The 22,168-nt window shown below is 34.1% G+C and overlaps 1 protein-coding gene and 1 long non-coding RNA gene across 3 annotated transcripts in view; both read right to left on the bottom strand.

Annotated features, from left to right (window-relative positions):
* Positions 1–2,123: 2,123 nt before the first annotated feature.
* Positions 2,124–22,168, bottom strand: part of LOC105828666 — a 45,091-nt gene continuing 25,046 nt past the window's right edge. Inside the window, exons 4-5 of one of the 2 annotated variants that reach the window (XM_036282654.1) lie at positions 16,734–16,930; positions 2,124–8,081 (exon numbers count right to left, since the gene is read on the bottom strand). In XM_036282654.1, the coding sequence (XP_036138547.1) occupies positions 7,146–8,081; positions 16,734–16,930 (1,133 nt within the window). In that variant the 3' untranslated portion in view covers positions 2,124–7,145. The remainder of the gene's footprint in view (positions 8,082–16,733; positions 16,931–22,168) is intronic. The other variant, XM_036282655.1, reaches the window with a different exon arrangement.
* LOC118644335 lies at positions 9,456–16,668 on the bottom strand. Its single transcript, XR_004962133.1, has 2 exons — positions 15,446–16,668; positions 9,456–15,184 (listed from the first exon to the last, which is right to left on the bottom strand). It is a non-coding gene; the product is annotated as an uncharacterized LOC118644335 (long non-coding RNA).

Raw genomic sequence — 22,168 nt, 5'->3', positions numbered from 1 at the left:
AAAAGTATAATTGTTGAATCGCGTGAAGATAATAAAAACTTTAGAGAAAAATGCACCACATTTTTATTAGTCACACACAGTAGCACGATAAGGAAAAAATATTCTATTAAGAAAACTAGAAAAAGTATGACAGATTAAAAGTATGGAAGAACGGTTATATGCGTTATATGCGTAGTTTACAGATATTGACGTTTAGTCAATAATATTGATAGGTCGTATTAAATAGTTTGAGCTGCTTGTTTCCTTCATGTTCAAACAGTTTAACGTGATTATAAAGGTAATCCATGCGTTGATGTCCGATCAATGTTGAAATATCATGTAATATGAAGTAATATACAGTTGACAATTGACAATCGCGCCATACATTAACTAAAATATGAAATAAAGTAAATACTAAAAAATTCATTTAAAATAAATAATCTGTAATTATCTCAAAATATGCAAATTATTAAAATTAAATTATAAAAATATACTATACTACTGCAAAAAAAATCATTTTTGCTTTGAAAATATCTTAACTTTTGAAATATTAAACTAGTGTTTAATATTTCAAAAGTTAAGTTCTGAAATTAGTGTTCGAAAATGTTAGATAATTAAACAATTTAAATCTCAAAATTAATGTTAAATACTTCAAATCTTTTAAACTAAAAATATGTTCAAACTGTTTAAAGTCACTTCACATCAAAAATTAGTATAAATTAAACCTAAATTTTATGAAATATTAACAATAGTGTATATATAACATATATATTTAAAATTATTTTGTTGAAAATAGAGATAAAAGTAATTTATAAATAAAATAAATAATAAAAAAGAAATAAAAATTCAAAATAATATTTTTTTATAACGATGAATTAAAAAAAAAAACTTATTTTAACAAAATACATAAAATATATTCAAAAAATTTAAAAAATAAAAATCAACCTTTTAAAAAAATTAACTAACTTTTAAAAAAAGTTTTTTTATATTGAGTTTTATTATTATGAAATTTATTGAGATAATCCTTTACTTTCCTCTTTTACATTTAAAAGAAGAGAAAGATTTCTCATAAAAAACTACTCTTTTGTTTCAATGTATATTGTATTCAATCATCTTTACTGTCCGAACTGTCTAAAATATTTTATATAGATCCTTTTTACTTTAAACTATTCAAACAACCAATTATACAATGTATTTTAAATATTTTATTTAAATCTTAATTAAAATAAGTTTATATGTATTATTGAACAGCTATAACTTGCTTGCATAAAGAATTTCTTTATAGTTTTATCAAGAAAAATATATTTTTTTATTAAATAATAATTTTTATGAATTGAGAGGCAGAATCTCTAATAGAAAATTACATCTTCAAAAATTAAAATTTTATAATAATATTATTATTAAAACAGTCATTGTGCTGTTTAAATAATTATAATGCTGAAATAAGAATAAATAAAATATTCTTCTAAAATGTAAGATTACCAATTGAAAAAATTAAATTATATATAAGCATATTATCATTGTTAAATATATAGAATACATTAATTTTTATTTGATACTAATATTTAATATTATTTCTTGTGTATAAAATTTATTAGATAAGATTAGAACTGTTAAATGTAGTAGAAGCAAGAACATCCCTGAACTCTTGAAATGGATGAGAGAAATTGAACGAGAAGGTTCCTGGTGCAATAGAAAATTCTTACTTGGTTCGTGTCCCTTTAAAAATCGAGAGGTTTTAAGATAACGAGTCTCATCACGATAATCATCATGGGATAAAGGGTGCAATGCGGTCCAAGATATTCTGAAATAGAAGGCTTTTACGAAAATTTCCGGTTAGCGAGAGAGCCACTGATTTCGCAAAGCTCTGCGCATTTCGTTCGTCGCTATTGCACTTTATCGCACAACGAGCGGTAGCCGCTGGGCAATCTTCTTCCAAGCTCGTGCAAAAGCACGGGTACATTTTTCTGGTGTGTCGCTTTGCTTCCCTTAAAAATGACAATGGAGATAGGATAATATGTAAAATTAATTTACTAGAGCAACTGACGTTTACATATTATCATGAAAACGATACACAAGAAAACTTTATAAGCTTTGATTAAATTAAAAATAGATATACTCTAACAAAAAATTGTTTTCCAATATTTGTTTCAAATAATATTTATTGTAAAAAAGTCATTTGCTAACATATTGACAAAATTATTTTTTACACATAATCTAATGTTTATAAGACTAGAAAAATTACTCGACCAACACACACAATGGTTAATTGTAAGAAATTATAATCGATAATTAACGTTATTAATTAATCAAGTTGTACATCTATAATTATATAAATAACAAACTCGTTAAAACATAAATAATTTAAATATATGTATGATAAGGTACATAACTTAACATCAATTTGTTTAATAAATGCTTCTTTGTCGAATTACTTATCCATTTTGCAAGTCATTCATAATAATCCAATCTTCTTAACTATTTATCATACTTTTACATTATATTCCATACAAGTTTTACATTATTCTTACTCATACGTGGTTCTTTGATATATTGTACTCCTCTTCAAACTCTTCGAACTCTTCGTGAGAATAAGAGAAAGTCCATTATAGAAATGTCCGATTTTCTTAGAAATTCACACAAAAAAACGCGAAAAATTTCAAAAGTACAATATTTAGCAATTTTTAGCAATATTTAGCACTTTTATCATTACCATTAAAAATATTTGGCAATTTCTATACTTAAAATAAATATACAGCCATCTGTCGGACAAGTTTTTAATAGAATTAATGCAACGCATTAATGTAACGCTAAGTATTTAATAAAATTAATGCAATATTGTGCAACGCTTCGTTCATATACATAAAAAATATACTTGCGCTTAATATTTATCGGACATTCATGAAAAATACACTTCAAATCACACTTTTAGAATTCTCGAAATCTTTTGATTGAAACAGTCTGAGTCGTCGAAAGTACGAACGTTTCTAATCTGTCTGAATCTAAAGTTACGAAATTAACGTGTAATATATAAGTAGTCTTTATTATAATATTTTGTAATCTTAAAATTTAAAGCTTACATTTGGTCTGAACGTGTCTACGTACGTATACATCTAATTACTCTACGATATTCTCTCATTATCAACTAATTAGAGAAGGTCCCCTTACTTTAATGAATTTCGATCGGACATGAAAGAGTTATAATACTTCCGTAACTTCGTTTAATACTTCCGTAAAGTTTGATAATAGACATAACAGAGATCGCGAGAAATATAGTATTTTATTTTACATAAAAGAAGGATCTCTGCAACATCGCATTCTTTTTTTAAAAAGTAATGCACTCGAAAAAAAACGTAATTTTTTAGTTGAATCATTTCATAATTACTTATTTATGTAAGTTAAGTAAACATTAGATATACTCTATCACACAATCGTCAAAAGTGTAGATCATAATAATTCAAAATAAAAAAAATTTTAATAATTCAGTCCATATGTGTTAAAAAATATTAAAATTATTGTTACTTAAAAATAATAAAAAGAGATCAAAAAATAATGCTTAACCAAAAGTTGCTTAAGAGAATTGTAAAACACAAAAACCAAAAATAACATTTAACCATGTTTTTAAAAGTTTATTCAAGTATTTCATTAGTAATTAATTTTTGAAAAATTTAATGTTTTTATAAAATGCGCAAATTTAAAAATTAAAAATTAAAAATTTGCTTAAAATTATTAAAACTCAAGATCTGCTCTAAACAATAAAGCTCTTCTTCTCTTTGCTTTTTTAGTATTACTTTTAAAATAAGAATACGACATGTATATATTACTTAATAGCTATAATCAATAGCTATAATCAATCATTAGGAACAAAATTGGTTTGGATCAATAATGTATTGACTACTGTAGATGAGATACGTTTTTCATGTAGATTAATACATTATTGAGCCGAGCCATTTAATTATTATATAATGGTGCGATCACATCAGGAGGAAAGTAAAATGATAACCTCATCAGCAAACAGATTCGCATTCCCACTTTTATATAAATGTGCACAAGAAAATTGTACAGTGATATCTTGTTTTTATTAAAGGCCGCTTTTTACCGCACGGGATTAAACAGTGATGATTCCTCTCTTTTTACACAGTGACTTCGTTGCACTTTTAATTAAAGCATCAAATAGCAGACGGGGGCCTTTAATAAATTGAGAGACGCTCGCACTGAGTTATCTAGTAACATATTTTTTTTTTTTAATTCACTCTTATCCTTTAGCATGAACAGTTCAAATTGAAAGGAGGTAATATACCGATGGCTCAACGAGCTCATCTCTTTAATTTCGTGCGCTACAAACACGTGTACAACTACGAATCTCGCTAAGAGCTCTCTAGCACCGAACACGATAATCGCATATCATACATCTTCCAATGTTGAAGGAACTAGATACTATAAGAGTATAATCTTAGTAAGTCTGCTAGTCTTATCCCCCAACGCAGATAAAAATATGTAGGCTCTCCGAAAATATCTGACATTAATTCCCGCATATATGTATGTATATGTATGTATTATGTAAATCTATCAATTATTCAAAATAGGTTTCTCGTTATATTATTATACATGGATATTCGTGGATATGACAGCGAATATTATTACAGTTTTTGTCCGTGGCTTTAGAATAGTATGCTTTGAACGCTTTTGTACTTTACGACAGCTTTAATCGCGAAGAATTATGTCATACCTTGTCGAAACAAGAGAAGCAGAATCAAACCCATTGCTACGATAATGAAATTTTAATGACCGTTACGATCGTTAAATGTAAATGTACGGTCGTAATGCGCGGACTGCGTATCGCATTTCATACGGCGGCCACAAAGCTCGATTAATGAGCCGACCGATGCATTCGATACCAATTCATTCGACATTAGCTAAATTAATAGGCTTCTGTAATGTTTAATTAATTTGGAACAAACAAATGCGCATGCATGATAACTTGACGTATCAGATTAACAGACTGCCTTTTCACGAGAATGAAGAAGATTTTAAATAATAAAATCCCTGAGAGCGTGTGCCGTTCCTTCCTCGTGCTGATGTTCGATGGCGTTGACAGGTTCTACAAATCGAACGACCGAGTGCGCACTCGGCGAACGCGTCCCTTTTTTTTTGCGTCCAACCGATTTACGCTGCCTCGTGTGTGCAGACAATTTACGAGAGCCCGTACGTACGTCTACGACAAGTAAGAGGAGATGCTACGTGAGACGCTTCGCCTCTCCTAAGAATGGAGCAATTTCTACAGTTCGCTCCCTACGGCGGATTTAAGTTCTGAGAAGAAAACGCGGAAAGAGAGGAAAAAGTCTGCCGTATATAATTGTGGCTACGAGGGGCAAAGGACAGAAGGAGGGATAGAGACAGTGAAGAGAGCAAAATTGAGTAGAGAGATGAATAAAGTTGATCGATCGATTCTCATTTCGTTGGACTAATTATATGCCGCCCGCTCGTCGGGCCTCGCCGATTAAATGTGTTAATTAAAAATTGCGGGCCGCCCGAATAAACGCGTCGCTATGAAACGATCTACAATTCGTTGGCTCATCTCCCTACGGTGTCCGTTCGTTACGGAAAATGACGCCGCCACGCTCGCGATGTATAGTATATCCGTTCTACAGTTTCGTTGTTCGGCTAGCGAAACTCTCGAATATATCATTAACGAATTGTCGACTAACGAAGGAAGTTCAACGGTGTTTCCCAGGCGAATTCGTTGAAATGCCTGTCATGTATCATTCATGAGATCGACCGAATCGAGGCGCGGCAGGTAGTTTCGTTATTACGTTTAGTCCGTGGCAAAAAATGAGGGAAGAAAAAAATAAAAAAAAGAAGAAGAAAAAATAGAAAATACCGCGCAGAAAAACGTTCTTCAATGTCCGCCCTTCTGTTGCGTGTCCGCGCGACGCGCTTTTAATTTCCGGAGAGCACCTAAAGACTTGACGCGCGCTTAATTTCGCACGCGCAGGAAATAAACGAGAAATGTTTCTCGGTCCGAGACCAAATCGTTTTACATCTCGCGGGATGCGGTCGAAGCGACGTTTATCGCGCAAAGTAGGGAAATAAGGGAAAACCGTCATTTCGTAACCGCGTCACGTTCAAATAAATCGGTCATTTGGAGAAACAACATAATCTCGCTTTTGGAAAATTGGAAAAAACTATCTGGGGTTTTACATGCTTTTAAAAATAATTAAAAATTTATTAAAAAATAATTTATTGTTTTATGCGTTAAGTGAATAAAATGTATCACTTTTAAAATCTCAAAGGAAAACTAATTTTCGAAATTTTTAGCCTGTGTTGTTTCTTAACAAAATAAGCATTTTTGTATAATATTAAATAGTATTTTCTTTACATTTCGTAAATGTTGAATTTTGTAAATAAAATGTTATTTTTTAAAAATATACAGTTCATAAAACAACAAGCTTGTAATATTTAATTCTAATATGCTAAAATGGATCGTTGTTCAGCGTGTTTTTATAGAATATATTGTAAGGGAAAAACATGGTTGCTGGGCACAGATTTATGACATTATACTCATGTGAATAACAATTTTGTAAACCCGATGTCTAGCAAAAAAAATGCTTTAATTGTGGTTATTAAAAGAAATTGTACATATAACTCAGTTACGACAAAAACTGTCTTGATTTATGTTGGCTTTTACAAATGATCGACTCAAATACGGCGATTAGTTATGGCGGTTCGATAAGAGCCATTGGTGCTCGGGGCTGTGGTATTTTCAAGAGAATCCACAAAAGAATGCAAGAAATATAGGCGATAAAAGTGACATTGACGCAAAAGCGATTATACGAAAGAATTTCACAGCCGTATTTCGTCTAAGGTACACTGAGAAAAAAAAGTTGTTGATTTGATTAAATTTTTCAACTTGATTAAATTTCTTTAATTCAACTATTTGTGCATTTCAGTCAAATGTATAAATACTTAAATTACAATTCAAGTATTTTATGTATTTAAGTTAATTACATAAATACTTGAACTAAAGAAATTTAATCTAGTTGAAAAATTTAGTCAAATTAACAACATTTTTTTCTCAGTGATATAGATCCGCGATTGGACCAGTCGTCGACGGAATCAACGTCGTCTTTTTCGAGCGTTCTCCAGGCCCCCGGAAGAAGCTACGACTAGACACACGTCGCTTTGTACCCAAGCACGACGTCGGACGTTTTGCTGCAGGATGGACGATCGAAGTGATGCACGGAGTTGTTCCTCTCCCGGATCGTGTTGTATTTTGTCAGGCTGTCCTGCCTGTTGTCGATCACGTTGCCGATGCTGCCGCGCAGGTCTCTGCGCGACGACGATTTCCCAAGGGTCTCAATTTTGTCGACGTTACTGACGCTCAATCGCCTATCCTTTTGCAAGGAGTTTCCGCTGCTCGGCTGCTCCTCGTCCCTCTCCAGGAAGTTGCACACGCTGACGCGTCTCTCGCGCAGCAAGGACTTGCCGGGCGGAAACGTAGGCCTCGCCAGCACGTCCATTCTATCAAAGTGGCAGATACTCATGCCGCGGTCCCTCTGCAGCGGCCTGGCGAGGACGTCCGTCCTGTCGAAGTGGCAGATGCTCATGCCGCGGTCCCTCTGCAGCGGCCTGGCAAGAACGTCCGTCCTGTCGAAATGGCAAATGCTCATGCCGCGGTCCCTCTGCAACGGCCTGGCGAGGACGTCCGTCCTGTCGAAGTGGCAGATGCTCATGCCGCGTTCGCGTTGTATCGGCCTGGCCAGGACGTCCATGCGGTCGAAATGGTAGGTGCTGGTCCGACGCTCGCGCTGCAACAGTCGCGACGTCTCGCCGATGGACCTGAGGGTCCTCAACGTGTCACCGTCGCGCTCCTCCTCGTCGTAATGTGACCCCGTGCCCTCCGCGTGCACCAGCGACTGCAGATCGAAGGCGCTCTTGGTTCGCCTGGGCGTCTCCTGGCTGGCCGGCAGCAGCGACGTGCTCGAGCCCACGAACACGCTGTTCTGGCGCAGCCTGGCAGCCGGCCCGGCGGCCGAGATGCAGCTCACCTGGTGCACCGGATGCTCCATGCAGTGAATGTTGAACTTTGAGTAGCTCCGGTGCTGCGAACAAGAGGAAAGTTGTCCGACGGTCTATTCACTACCCCGCAAGTTCTCGAGACGTAATTCACGTCTTGCAATATTATGGCAATGTTACATCTCTGCGGCGAGTTATATTTAAAATGGCAGTCTGACGAATGTGCAACGCGACGTAAAGATAAAATCTTTTTATCAATTTTATATGCTACAAAAAATTAAGATATCTGAGCCGAATAAGGCCCACTTGGAAATGTACTACTTAAAAACGCATTTTATACGCAAAGTAAGTGCTTAAAAGATATGTTATATAAAATAGATAAATAAAAATCTAAGATTTAACGCAACAAAAACTTGTAATGAATACAAGTGTAAAGTAAATCAATATAAAAATAAAAAATTTACGAGATATACCATTATTTGTCTATTATGTGTAAGGCATGCATCAGAGAATAACGATTTTCTATTAATCCATACTATTAACTTTTAAGTACCTAAAATTGCACTCAAATGATTTGAAACTTTCAAAAGTAAAAGATTAAAACCAAAATTAAAGATAATTGTAATATTTAACATTAGAATAAATCCTAAGAAATTTTGTTTTCGTGATTAATAATCATTTTAAAACTGATTTAAAAGATAATTAATATAAAAGTATACAACAACAAAAGGTAATTAATTTAGTTTAGTTCTTTTGTTAGTTTTAATTTATTCTTGATTTGAGCTTTATTATATTCATGAGTATGTAATAAGGTCCATTGTCAAAGTTAAAAAATTTTTTATTTACAATTATTCTAGACCTAAAAAAATTTGGTTAATATAGACTTCTTGATATCACAACCAAAATGTATCTACTAAAATTTCAGCTGTCACTTATATTATAGAATTTGAAAATTCTGCTTCTATTAGCTAGATTGATTAGGTGCAATACATATATACATATCACAGTATTTACTAATTATTTATCTATCTTAGCTAGATTTTACATACAAAATTTTTGTTAAAGTTGCAAGATCATTTGTTTGAGTGTATATAAAACATGTATTTTACTTTTGTGAGTAATTAAAATAAAGATTTTATTCTTACTTAGTTTATTTCAATATCTCTATAAATGTTAAAAACTAAAATTAATTGGGTGGTCTTTATTAGGCTCAAGTAATTTGCTATAATACGAAAATATTAATAGTTGTTACAGATCGTTGATCACTGACGATAACTTAGTTGAGAAAATTAATCAGCAGCGGTAGATGTCCTCGACAATCAAGCGTACTATTGACATTACAGTTAAGCGGCTTAAGTGCCATAAATACGCGGACTCGTAATTGAGTATGTACATTGAGTCAGGTCCATTATCAGTTTAAATTCATATTCTCCCATAGGGATATTCTAAAAATTAATTAATTTTTTTTTTTTAGTGAAACACGATGCGACTCTCGAATAATGTATACATATCCAATAAAATGTTGTGTAAATTATGATGGTGTTCTTACAGAAACATTTGGACTAGGAATTGTATAACGTATTTGGACGGGGCACACACACACACACACGCACGCACGCACGCACGCACGCACACACACACAGACACACACATACACATACATGTGACTGGTTGTCTGCCGGTGGAGAGATGTGTTGAGCGGACGTGACCTGATATACGGAGGCGTGTGGTACATCGGACACGTTGACATGATTTTCTAGTAGACGCGATGACAGTTTAATGGCCGTAGCAGTATTGTTGTGATAACGAGGGGAATTTGTTTTATAAAAGCCCCGGGGCCAGCCTGGATAATATTGTTCCTTCGTAAATGAAGTTTCTCAACGCGATCGAAGTTTCTTCGTGTCAAAATCGGGTTAAAACCCCATTCTGTTGAATTCTATTAAAACCGAAGGGGGAGAGATTGCGTTACAAGATTTCCTCGTGGAGAGTAAATGGAACGTCTTAAGAGTCCGGGTTTGTGATACCGCGCGCGCTACCGGTATAGCTCGCTAAACTATGTAGCTGAAAAGTTGCAACGGGGGAATTCTCTTCCTTTTTCTCTCGCGCGCGACACACACGTTCGCGATTTTCATTGCGGGCTACGCGGGTGCACGTTATCCCGGGCACCGAGCGTAAGTTGGTATCGCGTTGGATTTTATAACACGCGGCGCGGCGGGTGCTGCTTCTTCCGAGATTACGGATGTCGCGAGTCCGTTGAAAGGGCAAGGGATGATGCTGCATTTACATGTATTATGCAACAGCGGGATGGAGACGCGTATACCTCCGCCGATGCTTCGCTCAATTTCCCTCGCCGATCCTCTCTGCTGCGAAAGTAATTCAACGCGGAACGTTGTATTAGACAAACAGAATCAAGCCGATAAAACATCATGGCGCAGGTAAACGGATGGAAGCAGCGAGACGAGATTTTCCATCTCGTGATTTTTCAAGCAACGTAGAGGCTGCAATTTCTCATCTGCAGTGTAATCGTTTGTGTTTGTAAACGAAATGAGAGAGAGAGAGAGAGAAAGAGAGATTGCTGAGAGAGAACTAATTATTCAACTCCTGAATGATACGATTGGAGATGCTCGGAATACATTTCCACGGAATACATTTTCTCCTAATTATCGGGGAATGTTCGACGTTATGGGCGTGTACGAGTTGTCCAGTCGCGATGAAGTGCCCCCGAGCACACGTCGAATTCGGCAAATATCTTCCACAATTTATCTGACCCTGACAGACCGTCGTTCGTCATCATTAACTTCGCGCGTAATTCCCGATCATTTTGCTATTTATGGAGTCGACGTGCAAATAAACAGAATGATTCCTCGATAATATGATGATCACGTGAATTATTGCGTGAGGCATTTATCGCAACGTCGCAACACGACGACGAACAAAATGTGAAGAAGTTGTCATTTCATTCTCGCACCGGCTACATCACGTTAACGATGCGTTTCATCATTCTCTTTAGCGAATCTCTACTCTGCAGCTACTGTAGCGGGATTCTGTAACTCGTTATCTTGTCGTCGTGTACTCATAACGACAGTTGCGCGGCTTTTTCCCCCATATAAAATATCTGCGCAACTGTCGTTATAAGCGCATAACGACGAGATAACGAGTTACAGAATTCCACTACAGGAAAAATACTCCCGCGAGAAATTAATTCGTTCGTAAGATCGAAAGTCGCGCCAGGGGTCTCCTTCGGTGGGCTTATTTCCCCCGTAGGTTCCTCATCAATCATGAAAATTGCACGAGACAGCGATGTCGCTTAACGCGGCTGCGTCGGATTACGGATGTATCTGGGAAACACACACACACACACACACACACACATTGAAAACAAGATGAGATAATATCTCCAAAATGAAAATGCGTGTAATGCACAGCACGACATCGCTTTAAGGCTTTGACGGCACGATGTAACACGGCGTACTTGCGTACAGAGAATGACAAATTGCAGATTTCGTGCGCAGACGTGTGCGGCACCGCGTTCGGCACACCGCTTCATTACACAGATGCTGCCCTGAATATTGCATGCAATATCGTGTCGTTATTCGCAAACATTAGCATAATCGTCTAGCGTCTCGCACAGCGAATTGGGGATAACGGAATGTTGTTACAACGGATTTAACTTTGGGATCCAGAAACTTCAAGATACGTATCGAACAGTAAGGTATTAATTCATCATGTAAATACAGGGTACCTTCGCGACCTCACGGTGACGTGGGAATGTAAATTGTTGGTTCGCGATAACTCGAGGATTTACATGGGCACGCCGAATATGTAGATCCAAGATCCGCAGGTTTATGGATATATTCTGGAATCTACTTGATCAGCGGGAGAATATTCGTTTGCACAGAGTGGAATATGCATGATAGGTAGTCGACAGTGGTGTTAATATGTCAGATCGTGTGCACGCGCCCCAAGCGCTTCCCTCTAGAGGCTCTAGAGTCCCTCCGACCGCGGGTTGTAATCCCCTGAAAGCTCGCCAAGTACTCACTCTCGAACAATTTAGAGAACAATAGTAAATCCACTCGCACTCGATATTACAAATGGACAATCGATCCTCCTCTCAGGGTGTTAAACCGAATATTCGGAAGATTCTCGCGAGATTCCGAGCAACCCGAATCCCACAGTAAACTTCAGTAACTCGTCCCGACGATCTACGATCCCGGCATTCGACGGTTTGAGTAACCTCTTGTAACTAACGTCGGAACGAAGTCTCACTTCAAGGACATTTAGAATGGCGCTTCGCTATCCAGGACAGTTAAACAGAATTACGCCAGGTATCCTGAGAGAAGTTTTCACATAGTTTCATTAAAGAACTCTCGCCAATCGACTTGCTGTCCGTCACCGATGAGCAATGTTGTTACCGTCTTTAATTTTCCTTGCATCACGCCAAAGATACAAATTAATTCACATTGTTGCACTGGTTAAGCTCGTTGTTATTGGTATTATAAATTTTATACCTCTACAGTTAGACTTCTTGCTTATTGTGTTCGTATTTTACGTCGTTGCGACATTAAATGCTATTCTATTGGCTGTAGCAGTAGTTGTAAGAAATAAGTACTAAGCAAATTGACCTATTCTAACAATTCAAAAATAATAGATTGTAATTGGCCTATTTGCTTACTACTTACTTCTAACTACTGCAATGGCCACTGTAGAATGGTCTTAATATTTTGATTCAGATATATTCGCAAATAAGAAATAGCTTTAAATCAACATCGTCTATGCAGACCATGAGCAATTTGCTTCTTAATAGACTTCTTAAGTTTCTAAAAAAATTAAATTTAAAAAACATAGTTTTTTCCAAACAAAAGGAAAACGGCTATAATAATGAGATATTAGTATTCTTTTCTAAAAAAGATAAAATTAAAGAAAAATTCCTTTTTTAATACATAACAATATTTAATACATAAAACTATAATAAAATAATAGATTTTAATGATGAATTACTTAATTATTAAAGCACAAAAGAAATCTTCACATCATTGATGTATAAAGGACGATAAAAGTGATATCTAATCTTTAAAAAAAAACGTGAAAAACTGTGGTGAGGAAAAAGATCGGTTTTTCCAAAAAATTTTAAAGAATTTTTCCAGATTAAAAACACTATGCGCAATTTTAAGAGACGCGATTGTCCGTTTTGATAGAATTGAGGTCGACGTGTTTCTGACATGGTAAATGCCAATGCAATCGAACGTTTCCGGGATTGAATTACCATGGACGCAGAAATACATATTGGCAAACGGTGATTCCTATCTAAAAGTAATTGCTCGAGTCTCACGAACACGAAATTGTGTGTCCGTGTAACATCCAGTGCACATGCATTCCCCTTTCTATCGAAGTAAAAATCTTCTGTTTTATATGTAACAAAACATTTTATATATTTTTTGCATCACGTTCAAACAAAACTCGGAATTATTTTACCGTTTTTGCACGCGAGTGTGATTAATTGACGCGATAAAAAAAATAGTGCTAATATCGGGGAGCAAAATTTTACACGGAACAAAAGATAGCTGCAGCGAGTTCGTAAAAACCTCAGCCGGTACGCAACGCGACGATATAATCGGACTTCTGTGAACTTCGTTGTCGAGCACCCATTCCGGACGTTTCCCATTCGCATCGTGATTTATATTCCTTTGTACCGGTAAATCCAATATCGATATATGCGATTGACATCGTGAAATATTCGGCACATTCTACGCGCGCCGATGGAGGTCGGTTTCAGACACAATGCGTTATTCGCTCGGAAAATTCTTTTCTAATTTGCGCTATATATGAATAATAAAATGCGCGTCAATGCAACAACATTGTAAAAAAAAATTGCCGCGAGAGAAGATGCGATACATTTATATTTGTTATCTAAAATCTCTCTCTAGGGAATTACAAGCTCAATTCTAAACAAATAAAAGATGATCCGTACGACAAATTCTCTCGTTTTAATCTTTTTTATTTACCAGGGTTATTTAAACAATTCTGCGAATGTGAATATATAGATAACTGGGGAAAAGAATGTTTTGCATGCTTTCGTTGCGTCATATTTTAACACCATCAAATAAATTTTCTCTCTCTCTCTCTCTCTCTCTTTCTCTCTCAAATAATCAATCCTTGATTAAAGATTGAATCTTTATTTCATGCTTATGCATTCTTTATGGCGTAACTGCATTAGCAAAAATATTACACTCAGTGGTTTGCTATTGTCTTCCGAGAGATGGTGATCAATTAAAAATCTGATATTGTCCTGAATAAAAGCCAGATCTTTGGCACAGAAAGCACACGTGCAACTCTCAATTGCTACGATTGCTACATATTATATCAGTATATTTCAAGTTTATCATTTTGTACAATGATAAATAACAGTTTTATTTGTGTCTACCGTGCTTCGTTGAATCAAGACTGCTAAACTCCGGTCGGTTACTTCTTTTTCTTTCTTCTTTCATTTCGTTTTTACGCAATCCCAAATCAGCACATCTTTCTCTTTGTAGATAAAAATATTTAAATTACACGTCTTTTTACAAGATATTTATCAAAATATTTACCAAGATATTATTAATATTTCATAATTTTGAATCTAAACTAAAATAATACATTAATAAATGTAACATTGAGTTTTCAATTTGAGATTTTGTTTATTAAGGAAGTTATTGTACAAAATGTAAATAAGGTGGAAGATCGCAATATCACTTTTTTACTGTCCACCAACACGGATCCATTAAGTTGCAACCCGGTAATTGATCTACGGATATCAAGCAATCCTACAGTGTTCTATAATAAATGATAAATTGCTCCATTTTCGCGCGTACTTCTCTTTTGTATAATGAAATTATGAAGTATACATGGTTACGTGAAACAAGGCCAGCTGCGGAAATATGTTATCCGCGCCCGACCACGATGAGAAGCGTCTGTTCCGGTGCAGGGAACCATTCCAGAATCAATTTATAACAACACGCAGTAGTAAATCCTCTCGTTTATTTTGCATTCTTCTATAAATGATAAATAAGCTGACATAAATGCGTCTGGCAGTTTAATGGGTACTACAAGATTTAGGTACTTTCAAAGCGCGCGTTTAGAATATGAAATGAATGGAGATATCGACGATTTGACTTACTGAATATGCACTCTCTCAGGGCCGTCAATCGAGTGCCTTTTCGCAAAAAAAACAAATATTATTTAACACCCCTTCTGACATCATCGAGGAGTAAAAATAATATTTTGAAATTAATTCTTGTATATCCTACAACGATCCTTAAAAAATCCTCATTTAAAAATTACTATATTTTATTTTCTAAATTGATGCCTAAATATATGTTTTTGTTAAAAAATTATTATTTTCAAAAGAAAATCAATACAGTATTTTTTTTGTAAGAATTAGTCTCAATCTTTGTAAATTCTTTTTTTAACTTACGATTCATATTTCTTCTTTTTTATGTCGCTTTTGTGCGACGTAAAATTTGCACGTTGCTCTACAGCACTGCTGACTCAATTCCTAAGAATCGCACAATCTGAAGCTGAAGCTGAATTACCATAAGGGTCCACTGCAAGATACGAGTGAATTTATGATCGTATCCATGTTAAGGTAAAAATACGTTTACGTTACGTGACTTGTGCAGCATATGGAAAATACGTTATTTCCCGCGTAGGCTCGTGCCATCTCCAAGTTATTGCTTGCTTAGGCCATAATGTACGAGACACTGCACACGCGTGTATTTATTAGGTTGTAAACTTTATTGAAAAAAAGATAGGAAATATTTCATGTTTAACAAATTGAATGAAGTTTACAGTATTTCTTCTAAAGCGAACATTAACAATAATATTAATATTAATAAAAGCTAAAAGTTTATCTGCAATTGTAACAATAAGTAATACTTTAGAACGTTTAGTCTACATGGTATTTAACTGACCCAGTGTACATCCTGGATAGGTTGCGGTGATTATTACGCTATACTCACGAGCTTGCAAATCCCTTTTAAACGGCGGTTTAACATACCCATTGGCAGTGTGCTACAGCGCTGTATGCGTAATGTTTGCCGTTATTTTAGTAATTAAATGGAAAATAATCAAAATCTCGACATTGGTACATAAATTATATTGGGAAATTTAATTTCTATCCCCAATAATTTAATTATATAACTGCAGTATTTATGTTTCGCAGAGTACATTACGTAATTTATATACCGCGATGAAACTTCGCAAATTATTTAATTTAATTAATGCACAACGCCCGATAACGATCTGCACAAATGATATTAAATTCATAAAATTTAAGGGAAACACTATCGACTGGACCATAAATAATTAAAAAATTTGTAGCTAATGCTAAAAGCAAATTGAATTCCATTAATTAGTATTGTTTAAATGTTACCGAGCAATGTATGCAATTAGTGCTTTAAGTAATTAGAAGCAAAATCTGTTATCTAAATGAAATCCGTTAATTTACTTTATTTAATTGTCTATTAGCCGCAAGACAATTCTAGATACATGCATATATTGTAATCGCGCGGCGTCATGTAAAATACAGTTTGACGTACAGGGAGCTGTTTACGCATTTGCGCAGATTATGTGCATTATGCTGATCTGACTATGCAATTCGACGTACTCCAACAACTGTACGTTCTCTGTGTTAACTATCCATGCGAATCCATAAGAGAATTCAGACAGAGAGACGAGAGCATGGGCGGTATGAATGCACTTACCTGGAGAGAGTTTGCATCGATCATAGAGCAGCTTTGTCTGTGTTGTTGCTGAAACTTCGGCTGATACGGTTCGAGCATTCGAATCTTGCCCCATCGATTAAAAAACAGAGCGATGGCGGCCACCCACAATACCAGAACGAGAACGACGATCAGGACTTCCTCGGCTCGCACCACCACCGTACCTGTTCCTGCAATCCCTAATTAAATCAAACCCAGTTTCTTACAAAGTGTAAAAAAATTGTGCAACTAAAAAAATAAACACAGTTATAAGTTACGGAGTAAGTTTAAGCAATAATTGAGACCGTGTGTGTATGTGTGTGTATAACATAATTAAAATCTGAGAAAGCCAACAAACAATTATAGCAGTATCTTACTCGATAATATTTCTTGTATAATTTTATACATTTTCTAGTTCTTCAAATTGCGCGCTGTTACTTTTGCTGGTTTTTCTTGAAAACGCAATTCTGAGTTGAACAAGAATAGTAATATCATAATGGTAAGTTGATCAATTAATCAATTTTAACCCTTTTGTACCTGGTAGAATTATATATTCTGATCCCTTTCAAAGATTCATATCTTTCAAAAATAGCGACTTCTTTCTGAATCTATTTTAAAGATGAAAGATAAAACTTCATAAAAGATTCACAACCTTGTGAGTTTCATCCCTTGATCTGCATACCTTATCAAACAAAGTAAAAAATGAAAAATACATATACCTTTTACAAAAATTTAAAAAAATTGCTACTTAATTTCAAAATAGTGAATTCAATGTAGCGAATTAAAGGGTTAAATTTTGCAATATTTACATGTAAGTTGATATAGGTTTTTGATTGTCAATAATAAATCAGCAATAAAAATTTCAAAATTAAAAGTGACAAATCTAGCTTAGCGAACCAAAATTGAGCGAAACTTATTATAATTCGTAGTTTTGAAATTTGAAATTTTAACTACAGATTTGTAATCGGTGACTTTAAACAATCTTTAGATGTAAATTATTCTTTGGATACTAATTATTCTTAGAAAAGTCAGACACAAAAGAGTTGATATTAACAAGCATCTATTGTATCTATGTTGCTAATAAAATAACTTCCTCTGTACAAGCAAGTTTGTGTTGAGAGATCAATGTTAAAAGAACAGCGTGGATGCTTCTATTAATACAGATTATCATTAAGATTAAAACTGAGCGAACCATTACGATAATGACCTAATTTCTCGTGTGCACTCTTTGATCTATGAGCTAACTACGCGAACGTGTCTGGGTAACTGCATGAGAGAAAATAAACTCGGGAAATATCGCTCAGAGGCACAATTCGATGTTCAGTCATACGTAAACCTTTGTTGGCGGTTCTACAATGCCTTCTAACGATGTTTCATAGTACGTTCGCATGGCAAACAATCGAATTGATAAATTGATATCCACTGTACTACGTGGGTCAAACTGGGTCCGAGGAGAGAACTTTACCTCGGGGGCTATCACGTAGAAAAAATCAAAAGGAGCAAAACGACTAGTCAGATTCCATTATGCAGTGCTCCCATATACTTGTTCCTGGTATCCGTACTGTATGTCCTATCTAAAAAAGGAGATGTTAAATCAAATCGAATTTATTGTTGCCGCTATTCCGAGATGCTGATTGGCTGTCTCGCTATCTCGTTGTTAAGTGCGTTGTGACTTTCTTCACTTCGTGTCATTTCCAGCTGTCAAACTACTTCGTGTCATTTTCAGCTGTCAAAAATTCTCATATAGTTCGGGACGCGTACAATATGTTTCTATAAAGTTTAGGTGATATAATTAATTAGAACATTTTTTAAACAATTATTTTGCCCGAAAAACTTGAATTTCTAGGGTTACACGTCAAGTGCTAATCGAATATCGACAGATCTATTTATTTTAACGTAATTCTCATATAGTTCGGGACGCGTGCAATATGTTTCTATAGAGTTCAGGTGTTATAATTAATTAAAACATTCTTTAAACAATTATTATGCCCAAAAAACTTGAATTTCTAAGGCTACACGTCAAGTGCTAATCGAATATCGACAGATCTATTTATTTTAACGTAATTCTCATATAGTTCGGGACGCGTACAATATGTATCTATACAGTTCAGATGATATAATTAATTAGAACATTTTTTAAACAATTATTTTGCCCGAAAAACTTGAATTTCTAAGGCTACACGTGAAGTGCTAATCGAATATCGACAGATCTATTTATTTTAACGTAATTCTCATATAGTTCGGGACGCGTGCAATATGTATCTATAGAGTTCAGGTGTTATAATTAATTAAAACATTTTTTAAACAATTATTTTGCCCAAAAAATTTGAATTTCTAAGGCTACACGTCAAGTGCTAATCGAATATCGACAGATGTATTTATTTCAACGCAATTTTCATATAGTTCGGGACGCGTACAATATGTTTTTATAAAGTTCAGGTCATATAATTAATTAGAACATTTTTTAAACAATTATTTTGCCCGAAAAACTTGAATTTCTAAGGCTACACGTGAAGTGCTAATCGAATATCGACAGATCTATTTATTTTAACGTAATTCTCATATAGTTCGGGACGCGTGCAATATGTATCTATAGAGTTCAGGTGTTATAATTAATTAAAACATTTTTTAAACAATTATTTTGCCCCAAAAACTTGAATTTCTAAGGCTACACGTCAAGTGCTAATCGAATATCGACAGATCTATTTATTTTAATGTAATTCTCATATAGTTCGGGACGCGTGCAATATGTTTCTATAGAGTTCAGGTGTTATAATTAATTAAAACATTTTTTAAACAATTATTTTGCCCAAAAAACTTGAATTTCTAAGGCTACACGTCAAGTGCTAATCGAATATCGACAGATGTATTTATTTCAACGCAATTTTCATATAGTTCGGGACGCGTGCAATATGTTTCTATAGAGTTCAGGTGTTATAATTAATTAAAACATTTTTTAAACAATTATTTTGCCCAAAAAACTTGAATTTCTAAGGCTACACGTCAAGTGCTAATCGAATATCGACAGATGTATTTATTTTAACGCAATTTTCATATAGTTCGGGACGCGTACAATATGTTTCTATAAAGTTCAGGTCATATAATTAATTAGAACATTTTTTAAACAATTATTTTGCCCGAAAAACTTGAATTTCTAAGGTTACACGTCAAGTGCTAATCGAATATCGACAGATCTATTTATTTTAATGTAATTCTCATATAGTTCGGGACGCGTGCAATATGTTTCTATAGAGTTCAGGTGTTATAATTAATTAAAACATTTTTTAAACAATTATTTTGCCCAAAAAACTTGAATTTCTAAGGCTACACGTCAAGTGCTAATCGAATATCGACAGATGTATTTATTTTAACGCAATTTTCATATAGTTCGGGACGCGTACAATATGTTTCTATAAAGTTCAGGTCATATAATTAATTAGAACATTTTTTAAACAATTATTTTGCCCGAAAAACTTGAATTTCTAAGGTTACACGTCAAGTGCTAATCGAATATCGACAGATCTATTTATTTTAATGTAATTCTCATATAGTTCGGGACGCGTGCAATATGTTTCTATAGAGTTCAGGTGTTATAATTAATTAAAACATTTTTTAAACAATTATTTTGCCCGAAAAACTTGAATTTCTAAGGCTACACGTGCAAGTGCTAATCGAATATCGACAGATCTATTTATTTTAACGTAATTCTCATATAGTTCGGGACGCGTGACAATATGTTTCTATAGAGTTCAGGTGATATAATTAATTAAAACATTTTTTAAACAATTATTTTGCCCGAAAAACTTGAATTTCTAAGGCTACACGTCAAGTGCTAATCGAATATCGACAGATCTATTTATTTTAACGTAATTCTCATATAGTTCGGGACGCGTGCAATATGTTTCTATAGAGTTCAGGTGTTATAATTAATTAAAACATTTTTTAAACAATTATTTTGCCCAAAAAACTTGAATTTCTAAGGCTACACGTCAAGTGCTAATCGAATATCGACAGATGTATTTATTTTAACGCAATTTTCATATAGTTCGGGACGCGTACAATATGTTTCTATAAAGTTCAGGTCATATAATTAATTAGAACATTTTTTAAACAATTATTTTGCCCGAAAAACTTAAATTTCTAAAGCTACACGTCAAGTGCTAATCGAATATCGACAGATCTATTTATTTTAACGTAATTCTCATATAGTTCGGGACGCGTACAATATGTATCTATACATTTCAGATGATATAATTAATTAGAACATTTTTTAAACAATTATTTTGCCCGAAAAACTTGAATTTCTAAGACTACACGTGAAGTGCTAATCGAATATCGACAGATCTATTTATTTTAACGTAATTCTCATATAGTTCGGGACGCGTACAATATGTATCTATACATTCCAAATGATATAATTAATTAGAACATTTTTAAACAATTATTTTGCCCGAAAAACTTGAATTTCTAAGACTACACGTGAAGTGCTAATCGAATATCGACAGATCTATTTATTTTAACGTAATTCTCATATAGTTCGGGACGCGTGCAATATGTTTCTATAGAGTTCAGGTGTTATAATTAATTAAAACATTTTTTAAACAATTATTTTGCCCAAAAAACTTGAATTTCTAAGGCTACACGTCAAGTGCTAATCGAATATCGACAGATCTATTTATTTTAACGTAATTCTCATATAGTTTGGGACGCGTGCAATATGTTTCTATAGAGTTCAGGTGTTATAATTAATTAAAACATTTTTTAAACAATTATTTTGCCCAAAAAACTTGAATTTCTAAGGCTACACGTCAAGTGCTAATCGAATATTGACAGATCTATTTATTTTAACGTAATTTTCATATAGTTCGGGATGCGTACAATATGTTTCTATAAAGTTCAGGTCATATAATTAATTAGAACATTTTTTAAACAATTATTTTGCCCAAAAAACTTGAATTTCTAAGGCTACACGTCAAGTGCTAATCAAATATCGACAGATCTATTTATTTTAACCTAATTCTCATATAGTTCGGGACGCGTACAATATGTTTCTATAAAGTTTAGGTAATATAATTAATTAGAACATTTTTTAAACAATTATTTTGCCCAAAAAACTTGAATTTCTAAGGCTACACGTCAAGTGCTAATCAAATATCGACAGATCTATTTATTTTAACCTAATTCTCATATAGTTCGGGACGCGTACAATATGTTTCTATAAAGTTTAGGTAATATAATTAATTAGAACATTTTTTAAACAATTATTTTGCCCGAAAAACTTGAATTTCTAAGGTTACACGTCAAGTGCTAATCGAATATCGACAGATCTATTTATTTCAACGTAATTTTCATATAGTTCGGGACGCGTGCAATATGTTTCTATAGAGTTCAGGTGTTATAATTAATTAAAACATTTTTTAAACAATTATTTTGCCCAA

Source organism: Monomorium pharaonis, chromosome 2 (genome assembly GCF_013373865.1).
Source record: "Monomorium pharaonis isolate MP-MQ-018 chromosome 2, ASM1337386v2, whole genome shotgun sequence".
NCBI classification, from domain to species: Eukaryota; Metazoa; Arthropoda; class Insecta; order Hymenoptera; family Formicidae; genus Monomorium; species Monomorium pharaonis.
This window is presented reverse-complemented; position numbering and strand designations above follow the sequence as displayed.